Source organism: Parasteatoda tepidariorum, chromosome 8 (assembly GCF_982258835.1).
Source record: "Parasteatoda tepidariorum strain Cologne lab strain chromosome 8, Ptep-v5.0, whole genome shotgun sequence".
Classification (NCBI taxonomy): Eukaryota; Metazoa; Arthropoda; class Arachnida; order Araneae; family Theridiidae; genus Parasteatoda; species Parasteatoda tepidariorum.
In genome coordinates, this window is record NC_141762.1 from 11,795,168 (window position 1) to 11,817,134 (window position 21,967).

Genomic DNA, 21,967 nt, shown 5'->3' on the forward strand with positions numbered 1-21,967 from the left:
CAAAATGTAAAACTATTGCTTCGAAACAAAGATGTGGATCTAGTGTGCTAAATACGTAAGCTTATAAATGTGTGTGGGCGGAGATAGTAGAGGAATAGACTTTATAAGTGCATGGCATAATCTGTATTTGTTTCGCTCATCTTGCCGAATTTCTTGATGTTTTTTGCAGTGATTTGAGAGAAATGTGTAAAATTTTGGCTTCGAAACAAAGATGTGGATCTAGTGTGCTGAATACGTAAGCTTATAAATGTGTGTGGGCGGAGATAGTAGAGGAATAGACTTTATAAGTGCATGGTATAATCTGTATTTGTTTCGCTCATCTTGCCGAATTTCTTGATGTTTTTTTGCAGTGATTTGAGAGAAATGTGTAAAATTTTGGCTTCGAAACAAAGATGTGGATCTAGTGTGCTGAATACGTAAGCTTATAAATGTGTGTGGGCGGAGATAGTAGAGAATAGACTTTATAAGTGCATGGCATAATCTGTATTTGTTTCGCTCATCTTACCGAATTTCTTGATGTTTTTTTGCAGTGATTTGAGAGAAATGTGTAAAATTTTGGATTCGAAATAAAGATGTAAATCTTGTTTGCTGAATATGTAAGAATATAAGTACGTGAGTGCGGAACTAGTAGAGGAATAGACCTTATCAGCACATGTTTGAAATCTGCATTTGGTTCGCTCGAACATCTTCCCGAATTTCGAATTTTTTTAAAATTTTTTTTGCAGTAATCAGTACATATTTTTTAAACTTAATATTTGACAAAATTGAGGGACTTTTAAAGATAAGATGATGGAATGAGGTGGCTAATTGTGATAAAACAAGAAGCATGCCAATCTCAAATCCTGATTTATAGATCCAAATAAACGCCCACTGTCGAGGAAATTTATGAAAACAATTTCAGCATTCCGGATCTGTCGAGAGAGAGCCTAATCAAGGTCAGCCAAAAGCTACAACGGCCAACGATAATTGGTATTAGTCGATTACAGCGAGATGTAACAGGAATGCTAAAGCTTCTTCGCTCTCTCATGATGTCGATGAGGCCAACAGAGGCCGAGTTTCAAGGAATGCGTTTACCAGAAGGTTTCATAAAAGAGGGCTGTTTGATCCCTGCTGACTTCTACTAACAGAAGAATCTACTTAAGATGGTTCACAGATCATAGAGATTGTAGCATGGATCAATGGCCACTGACTCTCGACTTACCTTCGTATATAGAGTCCCAGGGACCCGCTTCGTGCTCTTTAATGTTCGAGAAATTGATCATCATAACAGCCGACATTTGTTGATCTGGGAAAGCATAATGCTTGATTCCCGCTCACCCCTCCATGTCTTTGAAAGAGGTACTGTGTTACTGATGTGGGGAATAGGGATGAGGTCTTGGAGCCCTATGTTCGCCTTTTCATGGATGCAATGGATCCTGGTTACATTTTAATGGATATTGCCATACCCCACATCACACTTCTGACTGACCGTTTTCTGGAAAATGAGCATATTTGCAGGAAGGATAGACTAGTCATTACTCCAGGCCTGAACCCAACTGAAGTCTGTGAAGCTTTGGGGAGGGGGTTATTTCAACACCGAGAACTATCTTGTGTCTAAAACCAAAGCTACTTAATGAGTGATAAAAAGTGCCACGTGAACTCAAAAACTGCCTTATTACATCATGGTGTGAGGCTTGTACAAGGAGGCCATATCTTCTAATTATACCATTCTTTTATACAAATCTGTAGTAACTCTTCGATGCCATAAAACTCTGATCAGTGTTACGCACGATTATGTGTACGTATTATAACTGTTGAATGGTTATTATTTTTGTATTAGTAGTTAAGTTTTTTTGCCATAGCATAGAGTTTAAATCGATTAGGCGAGACGGTCACCATTTTGGCATGCACTGATAAAAAAAAGCGCTATTTACTTATATGCTCTAGCATTAGATTGGGAATTATATATTACTAATTTTTTAACACTACTTATATTACTTAAGATAACCCGACAAATTTTGAATGAAAATTAAAGTGTTGTCGATTGATACAGAAATACTCAAGTTTATGGTGCGACATAACAGTATTATACATATATATATTTTCAACCTATGTTCAAACAAAATTTAATTAAAATCTATCGAAATATTATACCAAATATAAAAATTCATTTAATCTTGAACACCAGGGAATTCACCTTCACTAAATTTGCAGTAGCTAATACATTATCGGGAAAAAATTTGCTATGCCGATAGAAAGGAAAATACGTTTTTATTTTATTTTATAACCTTCATTGAACAGCTGACAAAATTTTGAGTTCAAGACTACTGATGCTCAACTCCGCAGCCTTGTAATTTTGAGCCCAACTCAGGAGACAAGGGAACTCCAGGATTAAGTATTGGGGGAAATTCGCCTTAGTGGAGGACTTTTTGATGGAACTAACCCACATTTGCGTTACATGGTAAAAAAAATTGCAAAAATCTCCCACAGTTAGCCTGACGGCAATGGGACTCTAGCCAATTCCGTCTACCACTGAAGATATTTTACGTCAGCACTGTGGTCAGTGCGCACCGGGTGCGGAATTCACATCAAACAGCCATCGCTGGGATTCGATCCCGGTTCACCTCATTGGAAGACGTACGCCCTATCCCCTTAGTCACTTCGGCTCAATAATTAAAAATCAAAACGATCGACATTATGATCAAAATCATGAATTGTTTTTCTCTCCTTGTGGTTTGTTATTACTTTCGTTCACAATTTTTTGTTTCGATTTTTACTTTTATTTGAATATTTAGAGAGATAGCAAATTTTGTAACTTAACATTATTGAATTAAATAATTCAATCTACTACATACACACATGTGCAACTTATATATAAAGCCTATTAATTGAACAAAGCAATTTTTAAGGGCGGGCAAAATTAAGCAAATTTTAAATTGTTATTTGGCTACAGTTTTTAATATTTGGGAAGCTGAACCTTGCGGGCTGGCAGCTAGGTTTTATTTGTAAAAGAAAATAACATTAAGAAATAAGTTACATAGGATTAATACGCATAGAAAATGTGTCAATGGGTCTTAGAAAATTTGTCATTTCTATGCCATTTAATGGATACTTAAATTTTTTGTATATTAAACAGAGGTCATATTTTTATAACCGCTAAGCAAGATTGTTAAAAAAAATTGAATAACGCTGATTGATCTAGAACAGCGGTTCCCAAATGATACTCAGCGGAACCTTCGGGTTCCGAGGAAGAGTTTGAGGGGTTCTGCAAGTTCGTACTTATAACAAGTGAGGAGTATTGAAGCCGCTGATTATATTTGGATCTAACCTAAAATTCGTAATTTATTTAATCTTACTGTTGCCTTTATGAAATATATCAAGTAAAACGCCAATGAAATGGAAATGGAACTTTTAATAAAAAAATGTAGTACTAATAACAATATATTGAACAAATTAGAAAAAAAAGCCATTATGAAATATTCCATAAGAATTTATCGCGCCTTTCAGATCTAAATAACTAAATTCTTTAATGAAGAAATAAGTTTCCATAAAAACTACTTTCCACGTTTATAGTTTAAGTTTTCATTTCAAATTAAATCATAATTCACCTTATTTTAATCATTTTCAGGTTATTTATATAATCTAGAAGCAACTTTAAATATAATCTTTTATAAGTTATAACATTCTCAATTACCTTTAACTCCGCCGAGAGAAGGTTGATTATTTAGGAAAAGCCGAAAAAATGTGGAACCACTGATCTAGAGCGTCATCATACTTTTGCTACACTTTTAAATACGAATAATATGCTGTAGCATTCTCTTACCCCACATTTGCTACAGTGAAGTAATCTCTTTCACTTCTCAGAATACAATCAAATTCATGCTTCAACTCAAATTCAGTAAGTGATGCTCCACTCGTAACAGGTCGGCTCTAAAAAATAATTGGAATTTTTTATTCATAAACGTTACAGAGCAGTACAAAATATTTGTTCAAATTAATTATTTTATATCTTTATTTGTTGAAGTTATACTTCTTATGCGACTTCCAACAAGGTTGCGTTAAACGTTTAACGCTACATTTTTATTGGCCGTGAAATCACGTGGTAGGATCCAGTTTTCCCTCATTCATTTCCATATTGTTTTGGTTCTCACTAGTATAGAAATAATAAAAGTCATAAAAGTATTGTTTTTCTATAAATATTTTTTGAGTTTGATTTGATACACATATAATTTAATAGGGAAGTATTTTTTATTTTCCAACCTAGAGGATAACAATTGTAAAAAATGAGTGAAAACAATCCCACGGACAATGCGACGGATTTAAGGTTATGTCAAGGTACGTCTCTTGTGAATATCAATTGATTGTTAGGTTTTCTCTTTTCTAATTGCCATTTATATTTCACCAAATGCAGCCATGAGGGATATTAAATTATTTATTGAAAAATCTTTATTGCCACTATCCACTGCAGGTTCACAAGCTCCGGCAGACGTTACTGGTGAAGAAATTGATTACTGTGAGCGGCCTGTGATCCTTGCAGGAGATTTTAATCTGAATTTCTCTTTACCTGAAACATTATTAACCTTCCTTAAAGACAAATTTGGATTGGAAATGATAAGTGGTAAGAATGATCCAACACCCAAAGGGGGAACTACCATTGTTGCAGTTTTTGCAAGAAATATTGAAAAAATAGAACTCAAACATTTCATATCTTACTTTAGTTATCATAATCCCATTGTAAATGTTATAGATTTGGATATTTCTCCACTCGAAAATGATAATTAAAAGATGCGATCAATTGTGAATTGTAAGCATTGTTAATAAAGTTTGTCTTAATGAAACAATATGATTTCACTAAAAATCTATTTCTACCCCTTCCTATTTTCATTCCCACATTACGAAGTTTCACTTCTTCTGCGCGGAGGGACTCCACGCCCTATTTTGTTATTTAGAGCATTTTGCAAATTCTAGCCGGAAAATTACTACCAGTATATCAGGGTCTATATTCTTTTATGACGCAATTCTTCAACCAATGAAATACCTGCAAGTAACGTAGTGTGGGTAATTCGATCTTGATTGGTTGTTGAAAGGTGAAATTTTCTTACGTTAGCAACTGTTCTTTCCATTCTTGTTTGAATAAGCCAAGCCCGTCAAGTACCAATTCTCTTAAGAAGCCTATATTCTTTATTTAAATTTTTTTTTAATTCTTTCACTATATATTTGCATAGACTTAACTTAAAGTTTGACAAGAAACCATATGAAACATAAACAAACTTATGCATCGAAGTTGCCAGGTATACAAAACAAAAATATATCACAGTTACAATAAAATACACAAACAAATAATAAATCTAAGTTATGTAAAAGAAGTAGACGAGGAAGAATTATATTTCAACTAATTCGATGTGCGATACGGCACGATGTTTAATTAACTTTACGTTAATTAAGATTCCACGTTATCCAGAGAAACTTAGCTCAACTTTAATACACCATTTTGCTGGTAAATATCAGCTGGCGCTGACGTCATAGATCACGTGAGTGGGTAAGGTTGTGTTCTTCTTCTTGGAGTGCAAATACCCAATTCCACTGTGTAGAAACTTCAAACTCTAATTTTTAAATATTTAAAAACTGACTCTAATACATTATTTGTGCTCATAAAAATTTGCGAAAACTGTGAATAAAGCATTGATTTTGATTATTTTCATCTGAGTTGAGAAACGCCCCTTAATGGTGATTTTTTAAAAAAAGTTTAGTAACTTTTAAACTATTTAAGTTACTTGTCTTTTCTAAAGTCATGATGATTCTTCAAGGCAAAATGGTATATATAGTTTAAAAATATAGTTTTGTCTCAAGTGTAAGGAACTTAAAATATGGCTTTTTAATTTTCCTCGGCGAGAGAGTTGAAAAAAAGGAAAAGCATGTTAACCCATAACGAGGCAATAAGCAAAACTAAACTTTAGTCAGGAAAAGCCGTTCGAATTCTGGTAATCTCATGCACGTCCAAAATGAAGCAATCTGTTTTATGCTTGTATTTCTCAAATTAAAATGATTAATGAAAAACCACGTATTTTAAAGAAGCAAAGCCGATTTAAATTTTAATTGTTTATAATATTGGTAAGAAATAAGGGGACAGTTTTTATCCTACTAACCTTTGATTAACCATGTTGATATATAGCACAGTGAGGTAAATCAAGATCTATACAACAACATATAACATATTAAATAAATGAAAAAATCCAAAGTAATTAAAGCGGTAAGATATAGTTGCTTAAAATTCTTCATTGGCCTCAAAAAAGTATGAAGATGGGAAAAAAAAGCCGACATGTTTAAAGCTCTCAAAAGTAGGCGCCCATTCTCAAGACTTGCCAGATGTGAATGAAGAGAAATTGTAAAAGTTTATTTACGTCGCATTAAATCTGCACAAGGGGTAATTAAAAAAGTTCTATTAAAGATCCGTGAGAATGATCCAAATATATGCCATCACAATTTTGATCCTCTGTAGAAACATAAAGCATAAACAACCTGCAGAAACTTAAAGCATAATGCTTCTTTATTCACAGCAGGAAAAATTATTCTAGTACATTTTATAATTAATTTGATGTTACCTTTATATTTCCTGAAGTAAAACATTACAAAATTAAGTTTTCTCACTTTGTGTTTTATTATAATTCTCGCCGGTCTTTAAATAAATATTTGACTATTACTGTTAAATTTTTGCGGAGAAGAAAATAAACTCAAAATAAAAAAAATATAGAAAACAATGATTACATGGAAATAAGTTTCAAAAAAGAATGCTAGTTTAATTTTATTAACAATTTATTTTTAAAGTCAGAAATTGATGCTGCGTCGCCGAGACGTCACTGACTGAAATCAGAAGCTCGGAGCCACACGAGTCCCTTCAAAGTAGTGAGCTAGTCCTTCTGTTCCAGTGATTCTCAATCACTGTGCAGTGGCACTGTCGTGTGCCGCCAAATTTTAGAAATGTATATAGTTTATTACGATTAAAGTTTAAATTAAAGAAAAGTATATATATATACATACATACATACATATATATATATATATATATATATATATATATATATATATATATATATATATATATATATATATATATATATATATATATATATATATATATATATATATATATATATATATATATATATATATATATATATATATATATATATATATATATATATATATATATATATATATATATATATATATATATATGAATATTGTAACAAAGATTTTTCCCTTTCACTGATAACGCTAATGATAAAATGATAACGTTAGCGATCAGGCTAATGAGCCCAAGCCCGGTACAAGTAAAGATATTTCTTGCTCCAAAAAATATGTTGTTCATCGGAAATACAATGACGATTTTTTGAAATTTGGATTTACATCTACAATGGAAAATGACATGGTTGTTCCCGAGTGTGGGGTTTGCGGTTGTAAATTATCAAATAGTGCTATGGTTCCGAGCAAGCTCCAACGTCACTTACTGACTAATTTCGCTTTCTAACAATCGAGACTTAATTTTAAAATATTTGGAAGAATCAATTAATTCATTTTGGATTAACATTATATTCGATTATCCCATGATAGCCAAAAAAGCTTTGAAAATATTATTACAATTTTCCTCATCTTATTTGCGTGAATTCGAATTTTCCGTATTAACCAACATAAAAACGAAAAAAACATCGAGACTGTTAAATGTAGAAGCTCAAATTTCTTTTTAAAAGTATTCTTATTATTCTTTTGTAATTAATCCCGTAATAAACGTGTTTTTGTAGTACATATTATATTAGTTTATTTTACATTCCAAATTATTATCATAAACTATTTTACGCAGCGTATTATAGGCAAGTAAATAACTTATCCCATGCAGCATGAATGGGCAAATAAACGTTAAAAATCCGTTCGTCCGTTATAAGGTTTTGGGCTTACGTTAAAATTACGTTAATTTCACGTGATGATTTTCACCATTTCTTCATTCGTTAAAACGTATACGTTAAAATTACGTTAATTTCACGTGATGATTTTCACCATTTCTTCATTCGTTAAAACGCATACGTTAAAATTACGTTAATTTCACGTAATGATTTTCACCATTTCTTCATTCGTTAAAACGTATACGTTAAAATTACGTCATTTTAACGTTATCAATTTTCCCTTTAAATATTTCGTTAAAAATACGTACTTAAAATACGTTATTTTAACGTGTACATTTTATCCATTTTTTGACCGTTTTTTAAAAACGTGTTATTAACGAAAAATTGACGTTTTGTTGCATAGTTATATTTACGTAAATTGTTTGGGATTATAAACGTAAATTTAGTGGTAAAAATGTTTCAAGCAAAAAGGATGAACCTGTGAGAGCCCAAGAAAGATAATCTTTTACGTCTCACTTGAATTCGAATAAACTGAACATTGCAGATTTTAATTACAATTCATATTTAATTTTTAATACTTATAATTATTTTTGTTTTATTAAACTGGTTATAAATATTTGCTTGTTGATAATATTGAGTCGGCTCATTATCAGTAACTGACAAGGGAAATATGTGTTTTAATTCTTGTATAACTAAACTATGATGAAAATTAAGAAATTTTCCAAAATACTGAATAAAGTAAAAATTTTCCACAACTTGACATGCAACGAACATAACGTATAAACACATTATACTTAAATTCAAATTATCTCTGTCCAGAACAAGAGTCGTGGTGTAGTGGTTACAGCGTTCGCCTCAAGGGTACGGCGTCCTAGGTTCGAGCCTACTCTAGAGTGGGACGTTAATATGCGAATACTAATAATTATTATTATTCAAAGATCTTAATTTAAAAAATTTATTTTTTGTTATTATGTAAAAATTGATTCACTATTTTTTTTATATTGCAATTATCGCTCGCCATACGAGTTTATAAAAAATAATTTATCTTTTTCTTCGTGCGCCGCCAAATTTTGAAATCGTTAAAAGTGTGCCGCGACAAGAAAGAGATTGAGAATCACTGCTCTATTCACTCTTTAGCCCTGCATTTACTGCTAAAGAGAAACTTTAGTCGTTCACAAGGAAATCGGCATTCCAAGACTTCAAGAAATCGCCCTCATGCTCTCGACAATTTCTTGCTACATTGCTGCTGATGCCCGGGAATCTTGTTTCGTTCATATAAAATCCGATTCCCCTGTTAAGAATCTGAGTTCCTTACTATCTCTCCATAGAGCATGGAAATGCCCCAAGGAATGCCAAATGCATGGAAATGTCAATTTAACCCAAGTCTGCCCCTTTTGGCCGCAGCTGTTTCCCCCCTTTATTTTCCATTTTTGTTGGTAACTTCACATTTTATATTTCAAATCACTTTGTTTTTCCTTATTCCAGTCTTGAGTGCAAACGCTTATTTTTGAGTGCTTGAAACATGATGACCTTTATTTCCATTTTCAAGTATCTTAATCAAGTATGTCAGTCAAGTATAACATAAAATATATGGTGTCCAGTTAAGTCTCAGGGAATAAAGCACTCACCTCTCAATAAGGTGACCCGGTTTCAAATACAAAAATTTTTTTTTACAAAAATCATATGTTGACAAGCGGAAAGGAGAATTGGAAAGATTTAAGTACTACTCTTATAATAATTATGATATTGTCGAAAGATGGAGTAAAATAAAAAATGGTAAGAAGAAGTGGAACTGTTGAAGCGAAAAGATTAATAAGTAAAAAGGAAAAAAAAAAGAGATTGAACAAATAAGCAAAGGAAAAGCAAAAACCAAAATAAACCAACCTTCATTAAAATTAATTTGATGCGAAAAATGTAGCAAATTACTCAAGTAAATTAAAAATAAAATTCATCTTAATTCGAACCATAATGGTGACCTAAAATATCCTCAGTGGTAGAACGATCGTGTATTAGAGTCCCCTTCCCGACAAGCTAGCCGTGAGAAGTTTTCACGGTTTTTTTTTTCCTCGTAGCGCAAATGCGGTTTCGTTTCTTTGGAAAACTCCTTTACGAGGGAGAATTTCAATCAATACTTTATCTAGGAGTTCTATTGTCTTTTGGATTGTTCCGAAATTACAAGGCTACGGAGTTAAAAATTGGTAGTCGAAAACTCAAAATTGAGTCGGCTGCTCAACGACGGGTATGAAATATTTAAAAAAAACGTATATCTTAATCTACGTATATTGTTTATTAAAATTTTCTCAACAATTTCACTTCTTTTGATTAATACTACCACAATTAATTAAATTTAAGTTGTTTTTTGAAATTCATAGAATAGCTACCACTCATTCTAAATACAAAATCTTACCTGCAGAAGGTAAATTTTATTGTTCAATAAACCCCATTCTATATCTCTTGATGATCGGTAAAACTTCTCAACCTGAAATTAATGCAAATTTACGATTGATAAGAACATTTTGCTAATCGTTGGGTAAAATACCTGTTTATATGAATAGGTTAAAATTAAATTCCTATTATTTAAAAAAAAAATTGAAACAGAATACACACTCTTATTGCCAACTTTCCAAGATTGATCGATGTTTCTTCGTTTATGCAAGCTGAAGTTTTGGAATCATCTGGTAAATCTTCAACTTCTGTTCCACCAGACTCTAAAGTAAAAACAATCAACGATTAACTTCTGCCTCATAGGCGTGCTCAAGATTCCATGTCTCTTAATTGCCTTGCAGTTTGTTAAAAATATAGTTTTTACCATTTTTTCTACGTTTATATATTTTGCTTAAACAACTGCATACACCAAAATTTTTTACTGAAAATTAAAGCTCTCGATCAGGATACGCTTTGTGACCTAGCACTGTGCTGAGTTGTCATTGCTGTAAGAAAATATAACTGCTGTAATGTTTAAAAGATGTAAAATCTATGTTTTTATATTCAGGCATTTATCCTAAAGCCAAAAGCTAAATATATGTATTAACCCTTTGCTTACCATTTGTACCATCCATGTGGTGTACCATTTGTACCATCACATGTAGTCCACATATTGTACCAGCCGTAAGCAAAAGATTAATGCACGAAAAAGAATAGTCAATGCAGCATTTAGAAGCAAAATTGTATAAAAAAAATGAGCTACAGTGTAAACTCATACCCTCCCTCGGTTTCAGGTAGTGACTCATTTGTGTGATCTTTCTAATAGTCTTCAGCTTTATAAAGGAAATACAGGGGTAGGACAAAAATATGGAAACACATTTATATCAGCTCTATGGAAAGAAATTTTATGTTATCATCCAAAATTTTGAATATTTTACACTGTAAAACTGTTAGCTCAATTTGAAAAAACGTGCTTGACTCTACCAGAAGTGGGGTCACTTTTTAGTCATGTAAAATTTGCAACGACTAAAATGAGCGTAAGGAAGTTAAAAGCTTTTCTTCCCTTTTTCTATACCGCTATCATTTAAAAAAGTATTCTAATATAAATATTGCAATCCTATGGAATGAAATTAAATTAACTTGTATTAAAACTAGAAAGACACTATTAAATTTCTCTATTCATTTTCGACCTTCCGAACTTCGCACGGTTAGAAAAAGACGCCATTTCGAAAAGCGTCAAGCATGATTTTTCTATCTATGCGAACAGTTTTGCCATGTTTTGCCACTGTCCAAAACATTATCTTCTAAAGGAAAGATTGTTCACATAGATTGGTTATAGAGGTGTTTCTATATTTTAGTCCTTCCCCCGGTATGTTGCCAATGTAATATAATATATCAATAATAGATTAGGCAATGTTACATAATATATAGCTAAATATAAAATTAATATTCTATATATAATTAATTAAATCCAACTGTATGGATAACCTATTTCGATACATTTCATAAATCAAAAAGTTTTAAGAAAATGAAGACTACCAAAAAGAATTGTAATAATTGTAATTGTTTTCTGTAATTGTAAGTAGTATACAATACAGAAAAGTTTAAGTTAAAATATATTAGCAGCCTAAATTTAGTATTTTTGTATGAAATTTGTCACGTTTTATAAAACTTCATTGGCATGACTTCGCTATTTAAAAAAAGTTGATAAAACATTTTATTAAAAAAACATTAAACCTTTTCTTTGAAAACATTTATAGTCATAATTTCCCTTTATTCGTCATTTGATTGGGCATAATGGTTTCTAGTCCAATTGATCCATGAAGTGAGTTATAATATTGAGATTTAAACTGTAACATCTTTTTTCCGTTGCAAAAGTCTAAAAAATCAGTCTGAAAAGTAATATTTTTAAAGCATTGTGCAAAGTTTTCCTCAAGTTTCACGGAATGAATCTTACCTTTTAAAACAATTCTTTGATGCTTAGAGCCAACTGTTACAGATTTCACTTTTAATTCATCATTATCAGATCGTTCCAGCATAATTGTATCCGGCTCAACTGATCCAGAAACAACAGTCTGAAAAACAGGGAAAATTATTTATTATCTATTTATTATTATTTATTTTTAATTATTTATTATCTATTTAACAGGAAAATTATTCAAAAATATTGATGGAGACATTCAAATTCTGTTATAAATTATTTAGCTAAAGCTAGAAATTTAACTTTAAGTTAGCAATAACTAGTTTAACTTAAATAAAGTAAGGCCTGAAATAGCTTAAATTTCTAAGTTCAAAACTAATTTTAAAGATTATTTACATAAAAATTATTGGTAAATTCGAATTATTACTCGGAGGAATATTAAAGTTACGATGGAACTTTAATATTCCTCTTTACTTTTTTCAGGGCAGCTTACGTCCTTGAAATGCATAAAATAATCTCTAAAATGATGAGTTACCTCTCCTAAACCATAATTAGCTGTTATTGTGATAACATCCGGGTTATTATTAACAGGATCACAAGTGAAGATAACTCCTGCTACTTCACAAGCAACCATCTCTTGTATAACAACAGCCATTGGTGAATTCAAAATCTGCCCATTCTGCCTGCAAAGAAAAATACCGAAATATTTGAATTCAAACAAATATCATTTCAAAAAGTACAAATGAAGTTAAGTAGGAACAGTGAGCAAAATAAAAACAAATCAAATAATTCTCTTTTGACTTAATAATCGGAACTGTGCTTGCTAAACATGCAATTATAACTGATATCCATGGGTCCAACTATGTGCGACAATATATTTCTTATTGGCAACTTAACGTTTTCTGTTTCAAATTTATTTTTATTTTCATATTTAGGACTAACGAGTATTGAAAATGTTTGCCTATTTTTGAACGATAGAAACACTCTTAAATTTTTCTACCTATTTTACTTTTGAAGAGTATGTCTTTTCGTTCAGTCTCTTGGGATTACTCATTTAACATAAAGAGTATATTGTAGCTCATGAAAATCCGATCATTAGATTAAAAAAATTATTTGGGTGTTCTGTTTTTATTTTGCTCGCTGCTAACTTTGTTTATAATTATATGACATTAATTTCTTACTTCTTATATTCAATGGCTATGTGCCCAAACTGTGAAGCCCAGCATTTCTTGAGAGCATGAAATATCTGCACATAAAAACATAATATAGATAGTTAGATAAATTAATTTACATTCGTCAAAATTCAAACGTTTATTTATTTATTGATCAACATACATTTGCAAGGACAGATAGCACAATACTGTCTTATTTCGAAACAATTACTCGTCCGTTATTACCATACATATGAATAATTGAGAAGATATATATTCAGTAGTACAATTATTCGACGAAATGATATTTCAAATTGAAGTTGTAGCTATAGTAGCAAGTTTGCCCACGCTTTTTTAAAATTTTACCTACCGTTTCTATAAATTTTGACCATTAACAATTGCATTATATTTTTGGAAAAACTACTGCAAAAGTTTTCTGCATTCAATGCGTAAAGTGTTGCCGATAAGCTTTTTTTAAATTTCGCTTATTTTAATGTATTTACTCTGTTTTTCACTACTACTGGCAAAACTCTTTTGAAAAATCCGAACAATAACGCTTTTTCCTAAATAACAATTACCGAAGCTTGCTTTCTTAAAAAATAGTTTTACTTTAATATTGTTTCAATAATAGTATAATATTATATAATTTTACATACACTTATATACAGGGTTCCCGCGGTCCTTGAAAAATTTAAAAAGTGGTAGCAAATTTAGGGTGGAGCTACAATATACTATTTTATTTTAATAAACTTTTTTATCGTTAAGTGCTGAAATTTTCGTGCATATATATATTTTTTAGAAAACAATTTTTAGTGGTGGCTACACAGAAATAAAAATGTCGAAATTTCTTTTATTTTTATCACCACTTTTTAAAATTCTCAAGGACCGTGGGAACCCTGATATAGTTTTATATATACTTTAATATAGTTTTATAATGGTTTTACTTAATATATAGCAACTTAACATTATTGATAGCAATAAAAATTTGCTTTACATTACCTCTTGTAAGCCTTGTACTCCTAAATATGTGTCCATTTGACCAGCTGCTGACATGACATCGGTGTCCTCCCCTGAAAACAAAATTATTATCATAGATCAAATGCTAAAATAGATTCCTTTAAAAATATCACAAAATTTTAAAGAAAGAACTGCAAATAGTTTTGTAAATGTTGTAGGGTATATTTATAAAACTGAATGCTTAAAGGGTTATAATATAACTTCGTGGGGATGCTCTTACTAGGAAAACTTACGAAAAGTCACCCACCAAGTTTGTTGATTTTCAGAAAATGTTTCTATGTTATATAGGGACTCAGTTGGTCTTTTTATAGTTCAATTCATCGACCCCACGGCTGTGTTCCACTCGCATGCTGTAGTGCCAATGAATTGTAGCACAGCATGCGAGTGGATCACAGCGTTTAATTGTCGTGTTTTAAACTGCGAGTGTTAATTTGAGATTAAGTCAATGTAGTGCATTTAGCGCGGAGAAGAGTAAGGACTGGAAAGAAAATAATTTCATTTTCGCATGTTTTCAAGAAAATTAAAACATCCATTACCACGAATTTTTTAACACTTATAACAAATGTTTGGGACTGTTTTAGTATTGAATTGTCTATAGCACCAGAAAGTACTAATTTAAAGTTAAAACGTCAAGATGGATGAGAATGCCTCAGGTGCCCAGATAAATGTTAACAATGATTATTTTATTCTATTATTGGCATTATATCATTTTCTAGGATCTATTATCGTCATCTAAACATTTGATGACGATAATAGTCTATAATTTAAACTAATACTATGTTATTTTACACTTCACAAGAACCAACTGGAAATGAAATAGTATTACCACTAGTTTATTCTTGTTCCCACCTTACTTTCAAATCTACTTCAATCCGCCACCAGTTCTTCATAACACTAGCTTATTATCTTAACTATACTTGTGCCATATCAGCTCAAATATTTTATATCATAGATGTCAATCCGAATGTCCTGACTCACTAAAATTTTCAAAGTGGAAGCAAAATAGCATTTTAGGTAATATGAATTTGTTTCATTGTGCCATTACTTAACCCTTTTCCTTAGCGTTGCCAGTTTGGCAACACTATTTCAACTAATGTTATAAAACACTAGAAATGTGAAACTAAAAGGTTTTTAACGTTTATCATCCACTATTCTTAAAATAAAGAAGAGCTAAGGTATGTTGCTTCACTCAGAATGTATTATCTAAGATCGCGCAAGCTAAAGTCTTGCTTGACTTAAGTTTTCATTCGAAATTTGCTGTTCTAAAAAGGATAAAAAAATCATCACGGCTTGATTATATGGGTGACGTACTTTGTACAACTAAATAAGATTCTTTTCACAACCTTTAAATATTTACTTTATTTTCTTCACATATAGAGGGAACAGTCGGCAAATAATTCTGTTAGGTTAAAAAACATTTAGCTAAAAAAGAGCGAATTCTAAAAGAAATAAAAATAAACAACTTTAAAGAATAAAATGCTGTTGCCAGATGTAGAATTTTTTAAAAGCTAACTTAGAAATGACAAACCTAACGATGTTAACAAAATGACGTTGAAGGCGCAACTAGATCAAAATTATACAAGCGCAACTAGATCAAAATTATGATACCTGAGCGCTTGACGTAACAATGGTTTTATAGTTTTATTTAAAATACTTATCTTTACGAATGGCTGTCAAAATAATTACAAATCAAATTTGTTTAATCAAAAGCAAAATGGTAAATTGTCAAATATTATATATACTCATGAAAAATATCTTGTAAAGATTTGACATGTAAGCCTTCTTTGGTTTAGATTACTTTAAATTCAGGTACACAAATGTATAGTTAAGACATTCGTTCGGACGAAAAACTTGTTAACGATAAAACGTGATGAAGGAAATTAATTAAATTATGTTATTCCGACCGCTAACAAAATGTTATAGAATAATAACTACCATTTGCTTCTTGTTCCTAAGATTGTCGCAATTCTTAAACAAAAAATATACTTTAACCCCTTGGGGACGGGTGATTCAGAAATGCATTCGTACAAAATCAGAATCAGGATGTAATTAAATAAAAAACGGTAACTTAAATGTAGTCGTTTCTAATTTGACAGACTTACTTTGCTTATATCTTAATTATTGTTAGTTTAATCATACATATAATCAATGTTAATTCAAAGTATAACTAAATAGTTTTATTTTGAACAAAGTAACGGTGAATAAAATAAATCAAGCAATTATAACTCCGCTCAAAAATAAACTGTGCTAAAGAATTACTTTGATTACCAGCTTTATCTTTTTACCCTAGTTGATACGGTTTCATGCTGTCACGTATTTGTGACAGTCGGCGCGAAAGGGTTAATGAAATCAAAACTTTAATTTAAAATTTTGATTCCCGGAATTTTATGCCCAACTCAAGCTTACCACCCTGAAAATTTTGTAAGTGGTCTCATAGTTTCATTTTCGAACAGAAGACGTTAACCTCTTCGAGACGGGTGAGTCATACATGCATTCTGAGGGTGTCGATAATCAGGGTAAAAAAACGATAAAACTGGTAACCAAACTATTTTTACAACAGCTCAGTTGTGTGCGGGGTTACAATAGTTTTCTTTACTTAATTCACCACTACTTAGTTCAAATCAAAAATTGTCTTGTTACCCTTTTAACACACTAGGTTTGCATGTGTTAGATGTAAAGCGAAAGCAAAAATAAGTCTGTCAAACTAGTTTTCCCCTAACTTACTGCTTTTTATTTCATACCATTCTGATTCTGATTCCGCACGAATACATTTATGACTCACCCGTCCCGAAAAGGTTAAAGGTTTGTTGTAAAACAGTCTAAGTTTATGCCATGAGAGGTAAACTATACTTAATCGCACTTTTTCATAGTTATATCAGGCATATTTACATTGCTAAAGTTAACACGTTTTATGCCATGGGGGTCACCGGTGAAGCCAAGATTATTAGAAACACATAATACGAGTAAATTTTTAATTTTTTATATTATCGTTACTAAAATGGTTTGAAGAAATTAATGGAATATAGAACACTCAAAAATAATTTTATTTATGTACACAGAGATGCCACCCTTGCGCCGGACAATGAATAAATATTTTCAAGTGGTAGTTTATTAATTGTGATTCTTGGTTTAATAAATTCAATTTAGTAGGTTTTCATCCACCACTATTTCTAAAAAATTCGTAGGCTTATATACTTCCCCACTTTGTTCAGATATGATAACTCTCTCACCAAACCACAACTACAGCTAAACCACCATCACCTTTTTGATAAAGACATTATTCCAGGCGCCTACGGGCATTATTACAGATGAAGAAGTGAAGTGTCCGCTTCGCGGACAGGTACTTTGTACAGTCCGCAAAAAAAAAAGATATCACCCTGAATAACTTTCGTTCTAATGATCCGATTTTCACGAACTAAGTGTCAATCTTAATGGCTCCTGGGGGTGACCTCAAATATGCTAATTAATTAGTGCTAACTATTAATTAAGTTACGAAATCAGACACAAAAACGTACTTTCTCTGAATAAACATATATTTTTTTTTACATATTTGGAATCTAGACACTTGAATTAGGGGGGGGGGTAGACAAAATTTTAAAACAATTGGGTTGCAATAAAGGTTTATATATTCGGCGATAGTCCAGAAAACCGCCAAAAAAAGTCGCCTGCGCAAATAAATATTTTAAGATAACCCATTGACTGATTCAAAAGAGAAACGCTTAATTTTACTAGGTTGCTAGGCAACCAATTTCTGACTGTAAAAAATTGAAATAATGTTTTGTGATTGCTCTGAGAGGTTTAATTAATAGTTAATAGAAAACATCTCGAAGTTTCTAGGCAATAGACAATTTTTAAGTTTATTTATGTCCAAAAAGAAAAAAAAAACTTTTTTTAATCTCCTTTGAAAAGAAAATTTGAATCGATTTATAAGTTTTTAGAATTTAAATACATGAACTTTTTATCTGATATTATTTAGATTATGCTATTTTTGCTATGTTTATTCGAGGATTTCATACTAAAATCAAATTAACATAACTTATAATAGCTATATACAAAATTTTAGGGATAGAGATTTTTACAGCTTTAATCGAGTCTTCTAGGCATGAATGTTTGAAGGAAAAAAAAGTGCTTGAAAAATAAAATGTAGATTGTATAGTAATTCTAATGCACATTCACAAGGTTTTCTATAATTTACGATATTTCTTTTGTCTATAACTCAATGAATTGCTGAATGTTTAGTGGCATTTTAAAAACATTGAAATATATTATGTTTAAGAATAAGATATTGAAATAATATGTTGCATATTGTATGATTCATTGTTTAAAAAATTGCTTCATTTTGCTAGATATTTACGTTACATGGTTTTCTTTGGATAAAGATGATTAGCAAATAGCATCCACATGTTTCGATACATTCTGAAACTTACGTTCGCAAATTCACCATAAAATGTCGCACAGCATATTCTTCAATTACGATAAGCTACATTTACCACCAAATACTGCTACTATGATTATTTTTGTTTTCTTATATATATCTGATACGATACTCTCTTTTTAAAGAGAGCTCGTAAGGTCCTTAAGATATTGAAATGGAAGCACAAAAACTTAAAAGATAGAACATTTAATTTCATTAACTCAAAATATCTGGTCTCAATATATATATATATATATATATATATATATATATATATATATATATATATATATATATATATATATATATATATATATATATATATATATATATATATATATATATATATATATATATATATATATATATATATATATATATATATATATATATATATATATATATATATATATATCTGATATGATACTCTCTTTTTAAACATAGCTCGTAAGGCCCTTAAGATACTGAAATGGGGGCACGAAAACTTAAAAGATTTTTTTTTCCTAATGCCCGCCTGTGTTAACGTCCGTCAATTCAGGCATCTACAGGGCGACAGATATCTGTGTGGCCTAAGGATTCCTAACGAGCATCAAACATTCTCAAAATTAAGTGTTCATTCACTGGAAAATTTAGTGATTATTCACTGGTAAGAGCTGTTCCTTCACTTAGTTATCTTACTACTTATTATTTAAACCACCAAAAGCTTAAAACAATATTATGTAAGTTATCTAAATTTTTTTTACATAATTTGCATTTAATAACAAATATGTTGACATGCATTTAATAACAAATACGTCATTTAGCTAAAATTACAAATTTTGAAATTTTTAGGATTTTTTTTTAAGAATGTTGAATTAAGCTTAAGTATTCCTTCACTGGTTAGTTTACCCTATAAGATTTTGAGAAATTTGCGATGTTGTGAGAGATGCTTAAAAATGTTGACTACGTATTTTTATTAATATTCATAAATTATATATTCAAGAAATTGATGAATATTTTATTCCAAATTTATTCATTCGTATGTATATTATTGAAATTTTATCAGTTATTGAGAGAAAAAAACTAAAAAATAAAAAATAATCGCATAAAAGAAGCACAATCTGTTGTATAATCATATTCTATCAGAAGCATGCTTTTATAAAACTCCACATTCTCTGAATTCAATACACATTCAATACAATCCACATTCAATAAAATGTTTTATTCAAATTTCTTTACTAAATTGCAAATATAATTTTAGACGACTAAAAAAGAAACATCGTATTTTATAGTTTAAAAAAATAAAAATGAAAAGATAAGCAAACGATTATTAGCGAAAAAAATATGAATGAAATTTTATGCTAAGCGCGCGAAGTCAAGTTCCTCGCAAGTTTATCACATTTAATCATTTCTTCATTGTCGCCAAATTATTTTTTTAAAAATAATTAATTTTAATTTTTCTCAGCTTCTAATAAATAAAAACAGTTGAAACTTTAGATTTTTCAATTGAAAAATATGTAGATTAATATGGTATAAAAAAATTCATACCTTATAATTCAAAAATGTTTCATCCTTAATTTAATTAAATAATAAAAAATAATTAACAATTATTAAAAATTATTTTTTTCATGAAATTATCTTTGGGTAAATGAGTTTTATGACTGGGTGAAATTTTCTTCGAATTGCTTTATTAGTTTTTAAAATATGACTAAAAACGTAAAAAGTGAAATTAACATTAAGGGGTACGAACTTTGGATCGCTCTCCTGACCAAACTATGGGGACCATATTTCCCAGATTGCGGCTACCCCTATATTTTGAAGGTTAAAAATCCAAATATGTAAGAAAAAATATATGTTTATTCAGAGAAAGTACGTTTTTGTGTCTGATTTCGTAACTTAACTAATAGTTAGCACTAATTAATTAGCATATTTGAGGTCACACCCAGGAACCATTAAGATTAACACTTAGTTCGTGAAAATCCGATCATTAGAACGAAAGTTATTCAGGGTGATATCTTTTTTTTTTTTGCGGACTGTACATAACATCAGCCTAAGCCTCAGATATGATATACTTTAAATTTACCTTTTTTCATGTACATTTTTATTACTTGTAATTTTTTTATTGCCTAATAATGGCAAAGTGCCACTTTTTTTCTCTCAAGAACTCCATTTTGCTCCTAAAACTTTAACCCTTTTGAAGGCCGTGGTAAGTATACTTACCACCACGTTTTACCACTTTTAATTTAGGTTTCCATTTTTCAATAACTTCAGCTTTCTTGAAGTGAGTTTGAATAAAATTGGTAACCATTTGTCACTTTTAAAAAATGTATAAAAGTTATAAAATACATAATTCCTTTTGAAGTTTGTAGCATTTAAGGAATTTATTTTATAGATAAAGAAAAATAAAAGTCAGTAAGTTCCTAGTAGGTCGTGTTAAATATATTTACCACTAAAAAAAAGCATTTTTATGAACTAAATGAATTTGTTTTTTTTTATATCAATTACTGTTCTTAAAACAATTTCAATTCCAAAAATACTTTAATTTACCTTTACTAGAAATAAAGGACCCATTAAAGGGTTAATTTTGTCATGTATGTTTCTTAGTTTAAATTCAGGATGAATGGGAAAAGAGCCGTAAGGCCTCAGACGCACTGTTTCACTACAACGAACGAACAGATATGATATTCTAAAGCTTTTTAAAAATTAGTAAAATCTGTCAAATTTAATTGGTAGTTATTTACCGATGTGGCCAGATAAGCAAGCCATGCAAAAATTACGTGGCATTCAACGTGTTAAAAGATAGGTCGACTATAAACTTCTGTTCGTACTCACATCCTTTTAGAGAGTATAAATCGAGTAGTAAATCAAGTATTTACCCTTTAATTCAATGGTAATATCCATGTCTATAAGAATTATTCATCTATACACAAAGCCTCAAAATGGGGCAATACGTAGACAAATTATGCAATTTTAAACTGATAGTAATATCCATTTAAGAATATAAATAAACTGAAGAAGGTACAATAAAATACTTTTAAATACCTGTTGCCGAAGATCTTACAGCAAACTTGTAGTTTTTAAATCCGTCACCAAAGACTACTTTCAAGTTTTCCTGTATACTCTGAGCTATTTTGTTTTGGATTGTTGTGTTCAAAATATTCCTGGAAACACTACAAAGATTGCA

General features: G+C 30.4%; 1 protein-coding gene across 2 annotated transcripts in view; it reads right to left on the reverse strand.

Annotated features, from left to right (window-relative positions):
* Positions 1-21,967, reverse strand: part of LOC122272221 (uncharacterized) — a 97,228-nt gene that overhangs the window by 52,581 nt on the left and 22,680 nt on the right. For both annotated transcript variants that reach the window (XM_087149837.1, XM_087149838.1), the window contains exons 15-22: positions 21,826-21,953; positions 14,373-14,443; positions 13,404-13,468; positions 12,758-12,905; positions 12,259-12,376; positions 10,485-10,585; positions 10,285-10,356; positions 3,803-3,909 (exon numbers count right to left, since the gene is read on the reverse strand). In XM_087149837.1, coding sequence (XP_087005963.1) covers positions 3,803-3,909; positions 10,285-10,356; positions 10,485-10,585; positions 12,259-12,376; positions 12,758-12,905; positions 13,404-13,468; positions 14,373-14,443; positions 21,826-21,953 — 810 coding nt within the window. The remainder of the gene's footprint in view (positions 1-3,802; positions 3,910-10,284; positions 10,357-10,484; positions 10,586-12,258; positions 12,377-12,757; positions 12,906-13,403; positions 13,469-14,372; positions 14,444-21,825; positions 21,954-21,967) is intronic.